This window comes from Solea solea, chromosome 9, assembly GCF_958295425.1.
Source record: "Solea solea chromosome 9, fSolSol10.1, whole genome shotgun sequence".
Taxonomy (NCBI): domain Eukaryota; kingdom Metazoa; phylum Chordata; class Actinopteri; order Pleuronectiformes; family Soleidae; genus Solea; species Solea solea.
In genome coordinates, this window is record NC_081142.1 from 23,702,288 (window position 1) to 23,713,085 (window position 10,798).

At 46.0% G+C, this 10,798-nt stretch overlaps 1 protein-coding gene across 1 annotated transcript in view; it reads left to right on the forward strand.

Moving 5' to 3' along the window:
- Positions 1-10,430, forward strand: part of LOC131465615 (uncharacterized) — a 28,311-nt gene extending 17,881 nt beyond the window's left edge. Inside the window, exons 11-14 of the mRNA XM_058638453.1 lie at positions 3,702-3,932; positions 4,473-4,606; positions 5,268-5,594; positions 5,705-10,430. Coding sequence (XP_058494436.1) covers positions 3,702-3,932; positions 4,473-4,606; positions 5,268-5,594; positions 5,705-9,232 — 4,220 coding nt within the window. The 3' untranslated portion in view covers positions 9,233-10,430. The remainder of the gene's footprint in view (positions 1-3,701; positions 3,933-4,472; positions 4,607-5,267; positions 5,595-5,704) is intronic.
- Positions 10,431-10,798: the final 368 nt, after the last annotated feature.

The following is a 10,798-nucleotide window of genomic DNA, read 5'->3' on the forward strand; positions in this document are numbered from 1 at the left end:
GGAGGTCTACTTACATATATTAACCTGTTTTCATGGTTAAAAACCTCCTAGTCGCTGCAGGCGAGCTGATCGAAATATCTCCTCACTGACGTTCTTGTCAGCCGCGCTGTTTCAGACCAAAATCACACCCCCAGAATGAGAGCTTTCCCACTGTCCTGTGATTGGCCAGGTCAAGTGACGTAATTGGTAGGCCAGCTCTCAGATACACAGCTCCCCCTCTGGCACGGTGGATGCTCTGCATCACAGCCGCTACAACGAGAATAGTTCTTCTTCTTCTGCGGTTGAATGTACGACTAGTGCCCGCACCAGGAGGTGCTACGGTGGTGAGAGGAGTGGTGAGGTATACTGATGACAACATCAACAAGTGCCGACCCTATTTTCTGAGCAGTGGCTGAACTGTTTGTACTGAAACTTTAATTGAATTGAATTGAATTGAATGACTTTATTCCTCCCCCAGGGGGGAAACACACATTCACAACAGCTCAGTTAAGAAAGGTGAGAATAGAATAAAAGTAAAAATAAGAATAAAAATATAGAATAAAATAAAAATAAGATAAAATAAAAATACAATACAATACAATAGTAAGACAAAATTACCAAAAGATAAAAAGTAAAAAAAAGATAAAATTACACTCTAATATAGAGTATTATCAGGGAAAGTGAGTGGACATTTAAGAGGAGTTAAATATCCGAACAGCAGTGGGGATGAAGGACTTTCGGTAGCGCTCTGTCCTACACTGAGGGTGCCGGAGCCTGCCACTGAAGGAGCTGCCAAGCCCCTCCACAGTCAGGTGCAGTGGGTGGAGTGTGTTCTCCATGATGGAGGACAGTCTGGATAACGTCCTCCTCTGTCCCACCTCCTCCACCGATTCCAGCGAGCAGCCCAGGACAGAGCCGGCCCTCCTGACCAGCCTGTTCAGTTTATTCCTGTCCCGGTCCGTGCTGCCCGCTCCCCAGCAAACCACAGCATAGTGGATGGCAGAGGCCACCACAGAGTCAAAGAAAGTGCGGAGTAGAGGTCTGCACACTCCGAAGGACCTCAGTCTCCTCAGGAGGTGGAGGCGACTTTGACCCTTTTTGTAGAGGGCGTCGATGTGAGTGGTCCAGTTCAGTTTGTTATTGAGGTGAACACCCAGGTACTTAAAGTTATCCACCAGCTCGATGTCCGAGCCCTGGATGCTCACCGGTGGGTGTGGTGGGGTCTTTCTCCGGAAGTCGATCACCATCTCCCTCGTCTTTCCGGTGTTCAAGCACAAGAAGTTGCTCTCACACCAGTCCACGAAGTTTTTGATGACCGACCTGTACTCCAGCTCGTCCCCCTCAGACACGCAGCCAACAATGCTGGAGTTGTAGGTGTAGTCTGAGGTGTAGAGGGAGAAGAGGAACGGTGAGAGCACCGTCCCCTGAGGAGCCCTGATGCTGCAGATGGCCACCTCAGACCTGCAGTCCTGCAGCCTCACATACTGCGGCCTGTTGGTGAGGTAGTCGGTGGTCCATGCAGCCAGCTGTGTCCCCACTCCTACGTCCTCCATCTTACTCCGCAGCAGCGCCGGTTGGATGGTGTTGAAAGCGCTGGAGAAGTCAAAGAACATGACTCACAGCGCTCCCGGCGACCTCCAGGTGAGTCAGTGCCCGGTGCTGCAGGTAGATGACGGCGTCATCCACCCCGATCTTCGGCCTGTAGGCGAACTGCAGCGGGTCCATCACGGGGCTCACCACCATGCGCAGATGTCTGAGGACCAGCCTCTCCATGGTCTTCATCAGATGAGAGGTCAGGGCGACGGGTCTGAAGTGGCTCGGCTCCTTTGTGTGCGTTGTCTTAGGAACTGGAACCACACAGGAGGTCTTCCACAGGACCGGGACCTTCTCCAGTCTGAGGCTCAGGTTGGTCAGCACAGTCCCTGAGCAGTCTGGGGCTGATCCCATCTGGTCCCACAGCTTTCCTGATCTTCAGTCGCCTCAGATCTCTCCTCACCTGCTCAGTTGTCACAGAGAGGGGGGGGGATTGAGGGGGGGTGGGCAGCTGGGGCTGTGGGGGGTGGGGTGTTGGGGTGAGGTGTTTTGGAGGTGAGGACGGTTGGTGGATGGTGGCTGTAGCCGCTGGAGAGCAGGCGTGTGAGGAGTGGGGGGCAGAGGTGGAGAGGGGAGGGGGGCCCTGATCGAATCAGTTGAAGTATTGATTCAGTTCAGTGGCCCATCGCTGGTCCCCCCCTGCTGTGACTCTGGCTCCACTCTGTCCATGACCTGTGATGTTCTTCAGGCCTCTCCACACATCCCTCGCTTTGCTCTGTCCCATCTGCTCCTCCAGTTTCCTCTTGTAGACGTCCTTAGCCTTCCTGATCGCCTGCTTGAGCTCCCGCTGGACTTTTTTCAGCTCCTCTCTGCTCCCTGAAGCAAACACCCTCTTCTTCTTGTTCAGCAGAACTTGAAGTTGAGGGGTCACCCATGGCTTGGTGTTGGCAAAGCACCGCACCCTGCGGGTTGGTGCGACGTTCTCCTCACAGAATTTTATATAATGTGTGAAACAGTCATTGAAGCCGTCGATGTTATCTCCATCAGAGAAAGTCTCCCAGATTGTTGTCTCGAAGCAGTCTCTCAACCTCTCCTTGGCTTCTTCATTCCACATCATTACAGTTCTTTTCTGTGCGGGCTGCCTCCTCACCACGGGTGTGTATTCAGGTCGCAGACGTATCAGGTTGTGATCAGAGCGGCCGAGTGGGGGGAGGGGGGCGGAGGTGTACGCACCCTTTATATTTGCATATAAGAGGTCCAGCGTCTTGTTCTCCCGGGTGTGGCACTTCACGTACTGTGTGAACGTGGGGAAAAAGGGGGAAAGCGAGGCATGGTTGAAATCACCATTTATGAGCAGGAGAGAGTTTGGGTGTTCAGTTTGCAGTGCTGACACTGAGCTGTGCAGCCTCTCACATGCTGCGGCTGCATCGGCTGAGGGAGGGATGTAGACTGTATACACAATCACATGTGAGAAATCCCTCGGGATGTAATACGGGCGGATGCCCACCGCAACAAACTCAATGTCCTTTGTGCAAACTTGTTCTTTGATGGAGACGTGCGCGGGGTCGCACCATCTCTCGTTAATGAACACCGCCACTCCTCCGCCTCTCCTCTTCCCAGCCACATTCCGGTCCGCACGTACCGTCTTAAACCCCTCCAGGGAAACGACCGAGTCCGGTGTCATCTCCGTCAGCCAGGTCTCTGTGAAGCACAGCAGGCTGCTCTCCCTGAAGTCCCTCTGGTGCCGGGTCAGCGCCACGAGCTCGTCCGTTTTATTCACGAGGGAGCGGACATTTCCCATGATGATAGATGGGATAAAAGGACGGAACCTACGTTTCCTCTCCTGTTTCCTCCGACCCGCTCTGCAGCCCCGTCTCTTCCTCTTTAAAACCGTTGGAATCGTCCATTCCACGTTGAGAGAGAGAGCGGTGTTGCGCAACACCAACAGCTGATCCCTGGTGTAAACAACGGATCCGCTGAGCGTGTCTGCCGACGGAGTTCCCAAAAGTGCCGAGAAGAGCATTAAACAAAATGCAAAAGTAATAAAAGTGGTCTCATTGTGCGCGTGGTGGCAGCAGGATTTTAGGGTTTCATAAACAAGGTAATGACGCAGATACACACACAAACACAGCGTTAATTGGAGCTTCCGGTCTATGTCGCCTTTAACAGCTGTGGCATTTTTCCTGCAGAGACGACTGCTGCTCTTCACTCTCAGGAGGCTCTGTGGCCCGGTACATACGAGTTGCAAGTGGAGGTGTCGGACAATCAGGGTCTGTCCTGCCCAGACAAGGAGGTTTTTCACGTTGATGTTTGTACCTGTGGGACAGCAGAGACGTGCTACAGGAAACTGCAAACGCCTTCATCTGAGCTTGCTGCCCCAGCCATCGGTCTGATATTCCTGGCAATGTGCTTACTGCTGCGTGAGTCGAGTGTTAATCAAGAAACTTTTTAGAGACTTTTTGTCGCCATAAAAGCAAAGCTTTTTACTCGTGTTTTGAATGACTCATCTCTACGGAGCCGCAAGTGAAAATGAGTTAACAGTCTCCATAAGAAAATGCTTGAATGACAAGATCAGCGCTGTTGATTTTCTTTACAGTTAAAGGATTTAAGGATTTAGTTTTCTAGTTTTCACTCCCACAGTGAAAACATGGCTGCAGGAGACGGCAAAATAGCAACACGTTCCAATATGCTTGCTTAAAAACCAGATGGGTTTTGACATAAAGTGTGATAATTAATCTTCTTTTTTACAGCTAAATACTTTATTTCGCCCTAAAATCTACATGTCTTACTTGTTGTTTCAGTACTTTCCAGTAGGACTATATTATACCTTATCTATCAAAGAAAATGATGATTGTATTTTAGAAAGGACACATCTAGGTGATAAAACTGTTTTATTTTTGAAAACAATCGCTTCATCCTTTTGAGCTTCACTGATGTGAATGGTGTACTTCTCTCCACAGTACTTCTTCTTTTCCTACTGTTCTGTCAGTGCGGAGGAAAAGAGGCCCTGTTTCCCGATCAATTTAACGATTTGCCGTTTGACACTAAACAACACCTCATATCCTACCACACTGAGGGCAAAGGCGAGGACAAGGTGAGCTGGCATTTGTTTATTCTATTTTACAGAAATTGACTCCTGAACCTTTTCCATTTGAATGAAAGTGACACTGTTGCTCACGGCCACCATTGCTTCTGGACTGCTGCTGGCGATCGCACACAGTTTTCCTGTAAGCAGTGACAAAGGAGGGAACTAATGTTCCGTGCCAATGGCAATAAAATAAATGCCCAGACTCCTCCTGACACGTGAAGTGTCTGTGTGTTCATCATCTGCCAGAATAAATAAAGGTGCTAGCCCAAAGTAGCAACATCTTAGCCCAGGAGAAATGATATCCCCTGTGCTTCCCAACTACGACTTGCAAAGTTCAGCTATAACACTAGGGTTGATCTGCAGTCCCTGGCAGGTAGATGGTGAAAACATACAACTAGCACAACAATTACTAAAAAATGATAAGTAAAATAATGGTATTATTTCCCAGGAGTTGACATGTTTAGTATGTTTTTGGGTAAATGCCCCGGGGACAGTATTTACTGCACGTGTGTCACTGAAATATGATCATTCTGGAATTACTTATTATTTAACTTTGAAAACGCGTTATGTTGTTGTCATTATGTTAGTGTTAAGTAAAATAACATTTGATCCAAGACGTTATTATGCGACAATAAATGACACAATGTTTCCTCTGTTCCTTTTTTAGGAAGTCCCACTCCAAAGTGTCCCTATCAGGTTGAGAGAGCAAGTCCTAGTTGATTCACCACCGGACGTGAACTTTCAAAAGCAGAGGTTATTAAACATGGAAAACTATCAGACCAAAACATACTATAATGAATCCGTGCAGAAATTTCAGGAAAGCAGCCAAAGCTTCATGGAGGTCGACGGCTACAGGTTTGCTCGGCAATCGTTTGACCGGGGCAGCAGCAAATCGCAGCAATTCACGAAGCTAGGATTTGGTACTCAGAAGTCGACTTATCTCTATGAGGATATGGCTTTACCTGAGTCTTTTCTCGATCACTACTACACAGAGGTACGATGATAGTTAAATATGAAGCTGTTTTTCACCACATTTTCAACATGTAAATCTATGCCCAGCATCATTTGACACCGTTATTTGTTTTTTTTCTCTGCCCTAAACAGAAAGCAATGTTTGCTGAGCTGGGCAGGGATGGTCTGTTGCAGTTCAATTATGAGGGACAAGGTTCCTGTGCTGGTTCAGTGGGCTGCTGCAGCCTCCTGGAGCCTGACAATGACCTACAGTTCCTAAATGACTTTGAGCCCAAGTTCAAGACTCTTGCGGACATCTGTTTACCTCCGACACCAAAACCGTCCCTGCCTGGCAAAGTTGTAGATGCTGATTTAGTAATCAACACACAACACACTGTTGAGACGAAACTAGCCAATGTGAATACAGAGAAGATAGTGTCGTCTGTTAACGTCACGAAACCAACCGATCCTCCACCCATGAAAATAACTCAGGCTGAGGTCACTAACATCAGTCAGTCATCTCACATCCATCAGTCATCTAACATCCAACACACTTCTACTTTGCCTTCTCCGGTTCAGACTGTTGTCCTGCAGCAGCAGCCAGTTTACTACACCAGCCCTATGCTACAACCCATGCAGTACGTAGTTCAACCACAGCTGCAGACCACAGTTCTTTTGGCAGATGGGGCCCATGGAGCCAATGTTCCAGGACTGTATGTAGTCAGTGGGTCCCAGACTGCTTCTGGAGTCCCATTCAATATGCCCACAGCCCCTGCCCCTGCTCCTGGGCTGGTTATGCACGGCTTTGAGAGCACCAAAAGCTCTGCTAGCCCGACCAGACTTGTCAGCCCCACGCAGTTGCTACCTGGTAGCATAAACTTGCCCCAGGGCTCATTCCGTGCAGAGGGTTGGAAAGTCGTAGGATCAAATACCAATGGTAATTATGTGATGGTTAAAAAGAAACTTAAGAAAAGTTTGTCAAGTGCGACAGATCCTGTGAGTTCAGGCTCATCTAAGGGTACTTTGCCCAGAGGTGCTGTCCTGGTAAAAGAGGCTGCTTCCCCTCAGGGGATATCAAGCACAGCAGCCCAGAAGAGTGTGTATGGCATTCTGCCAGGACACACTGTTGCTAAAAATGGGGGTGTTTTTGCAGGTAATGGAGGTGGGCAAATGTGGGGTGGGCAGCCAGAGCAGATGGGGTTCAGGCCACTTACCGTTTTGGGAGTTGGTGTTGGGCAGCCAAGAGTGGCTGGGATGTGGCCAGCTGGAATTAGTACAGTGGGTGTTCAGCAGGCCAGTGTAAATCAGTTCCAAGGAAGTTTCACTACTTTAGGACAAACAATGGATCCCGCTGGTTTTCCAAAGGCAAGTACACTTGATTCACAAAAGGAGAACAAGACCATTGACATTACATATAACTTCACTCCTGCTGAAATCATAAAATGTCATCTACCCTCAAAGGAAGAGGTCCAGATGAGAAATCTCTTTCAGGACAGCAGTGATGCAGTTCAGCAAAAGGCAGATGGTACAATTGAAGAGTCAGCATCAGAGGATGTGATTACCTTCACATCACAAGAGGACACAAAAGGAGATGACCTGAGTGAGTTGGTCCATGTTGATATTAAAAACAATGTAGGTATCCAAGAGAATATAGCTCAAGTGTCAGAAAAGTCCTCAGTTGATTATCTAAATGAAGCCGCTGTGAAACCATTAGTAGAACCAGATGTATTACATGAATCATTTGATCAGCCTGACACAGAGGAAAAGCAACCGGCAGATACAGCAAATGAAATTGTGCCTGGAATCATTGATGTGGACGCAAAAAAGGTGGAGAGATGTGAGACCACGGGACTCAGTAACAGTCAAGAGAATCACAAACAACTGGAACGACAGGAAAATGATATTCTGTCTGACGTTATTTCTGCAAAAGATAAACCTATAGTCAGTCAAACATCTTGTACAGAAGCTGTTTTACCTGAATCAACAGTTACTGCATTAAATTGCACAGACAAAGAGAAGAAAGAGACGTCAAAGTGTGCAAGCAAAGAAGATTCTACAGCAGACCATGTCAAGGCTGATGAACATACACATGATGTCCCAGAAGAATATCAGGACAGAACAAAGGGAGAACATTTGATGAAGGAACGTGAAACGGTTCAACCTGGCATAGTAGAAGTTCCACAGGACAGAACTACTGAAGTAGAATCAGAATCCCAATCAAATGTCTCCACCGAGGATCAAAGAGAAACTGAGCAGGAGAGAGATTTTAGTGCAATAGAGACGATCGTTTTAAACATAGAAAATAATCAGGATACTTCTATTTGTGATTGTATCCAAAAAGATGATCATCTGGTGGAAAAGACATCTGACACATGTGACGCACATGACGTGAAGAATGTTGAGCGGGAAGAGTTTGTCTCTGATGTGGGACTTTGTCCTAAAGAAGATGAAACATCAGCAACCCCTTCAGATGAGGTTTTAGAAAACATTGAAGAGAAGTCCGCCTCTGCCCAAGTTCCAACTTTTGCTAACAATGAAGAAGGAGATCTGGATGATGTAAATTTGACAACAGAAGAAATTACCACTCAAGTACAGTCAGTGGAGTCCAGTGAGTCAACATTAGAGCCTTTAGCAGAAGCCAGAAGCTCGGACCACCAAGAAGAAGAAGATGACCAAAATTCAACATCGGGATTAGGAGAAGACATGAATCAAGTCAATGTTGATGGAGACAGTATAAATAGTAGTGAGATGGAGGTTTTGGAGCAAGGATTGTCTCAGAAGTGTTTCACTGATGCTGATCACCAAGATGAAGACAGCGAAAGAGAAGATTTATTGAGCACAAGCCCTCAAATGGAAGATGAGTTTATCACGGATGACAACATTATTGATAAGGCTGATGATGACACAGGTGAACAGAGTGAACAAGAAGTTCCAGAGAGTGTGATTTCACAATTGGACAAATGTCCCACCTCAGAACACAGCAAACAAGATGGAGTGAACGAAGAGGGTGTTTTAATTGTACAGCAAACAATAACTAGCATCCCAGATGAGGATGAATATGTTCTCCACACATCCTCTCAAACTGAGAATAAGCTCATGACAGGTGACAGTGAAACTGATAGACAGACAGAGGAAGAAGAAGAAGCACTAACCAGAAAGACAGACGAAGAAGAAGAGGTATTAACCAGAGAGACAGAGGAAGAAGAGGAAGCATTAACCCAAGAAACAGACGACGAAGAAGAAGCGTTAACCAGAGAGACAGAGAAAGAAGAAGAGGCATTAACCAGAGACACAGACGAAGAAGAAGAAGCATTAACCAGAGAGACAGAGAAAGAAGAAGAGGTATTAACCAGAGAGACAGAGGAAGAAGAGGAAGCATTAACCCAAGAAACAGACGACGAAGAAGAAGCGTTAACCAGAGAGACAGAGAAAGAAGAAGGAGCCTTAACCAGAGAGACAGAGAAAGAAGAAGCATCAACCAGTGAAACAGAAGAAGAAGAAGCATTTACCCGAGAGACAGAGAAAGAAGAAGCATTAACCAGAGAGAAAGAGAAAGAAGAAGAAGCATTAACCAGAGAAACAGACGAAGAAGAAGCATTAACCAGAGAAACAGACGACGAAGAAGAAGAAGAAGCATTAACCAGAGAAACAGAAGAAGAAGCACTCACCACACAGACATGAACAAGCATTTTCGACAATCAAGACAGAGGAAAACAGGTGAACAAGTGTCCTTATTTGGACAATCAACTCGTGATCAGCTCAAAACATAAATGGTGCAGTATGACAGAGAAGGGTATTACGGCATTCTTGGGTTTTTAAGGCCTCTTCTCTTTTCTTTGCCTTGTCTTCTGCTTCCCACTCTTACCCTGTGTGTGCTGTCCAATCAGAACATCGTGATATGTTGAATAGATCAATACAAGGTTGTTGGGGAGGAGGTGTATTTTGTGTGTGAAATGGAACTTGACTGGAGTGTGGAGATGATGTGTTGCCAGGGCTTGGATTGGTTGAGAAAAGCTGAGCTCTGCACATTCTGGACTTGATCCAGGTCCTTGGGACAAGACTTTGTTGTTACCCTGCAAAATGGAATCGTTGGCAGACTCAGCTGGGTTCACCCAGGCTTTTTAGGTGGAAAGGGATAAATGTGTGAATGAACGTCTCCACCACAGAGGTGGAGAGTGGATGACTTGAGGATGGAGATATTTTTTGAGATACTAAAAGGTGGATTTTGTGGTGACTTTGTTTGAGATTGTAAGGAAAGGGTACGTCCACAATGACATCCAGATTGTGGATGTCTGGGGCAGAGCAGATGTAGCAGCCACAGAAAGATATGATTTCATATAAGGACTTGATAAGAGACTACAGAGGGAGTTCAGTAAATGCTTTAGTTTTGAGGTAAAGCTGGGTGTCATCAGCATAGCAGCGGTGGTTGAGACTAATGGTGGCAGGTGATCTGATTTGATGTGAGTGATATTTTAGATAGACATAACTACATTTGCATAACATGACAACATGTCCAACATTTGTAAAAGCTGTTAAAATGCTATAACAAAAAAAAACATTAAATGCTGTCAAGTTAAAAGTCAAATGTTTATATGATTGGTGGAAGGAAGTTCACATTGACGCTTCTTTAACTTTAATTTTCCTACATCTACAACTGTGTTAGAGCTACATGTTTTTATTAGTTGTCAAAAAGCTGCTTTACAGGCGATACTGTGTTTGATTTACGCGCACACCTGTCTGCACACCTGCACATGGGCGTATATCTGTGTGGTGGGAGGGGAAACATGATTAACATAACCTGTCAAACTTTATTGCATACTGTTTTTTTTGTTCTGTTTTTTTACTACAAAGCTATTAATAAATGTGACACTGTATACAATGTAGTGTTCTTAGGTTTTTACATCTGATTTGTTATACTGTAGTTTGTGTTATTGCCATTAGTTATGTTGGTGGGATTGTAGATGGATAGATAGATAGATAGATAGATAGATAGGTGACATTAGCAACATTCCTCTTCCCTTTTTTACTGTGTATGGATGAACCCAGACTCTACACTTATCGCCCTCGGTTACTGCAGCTCCACACGACACAGCATTCCTGTGCTGGGAAGGGATTTGTTTGATATGGAAACAGAAGTAGGCAGTAAACTGAGGCGAGTACAGAGTATGACTGAAAGTACATAGTATACTGTGAAGGTTCTCAGTCATCTAGGTTGTCTTTTAAGTGCCGTTGCCTGTAGCACTACTG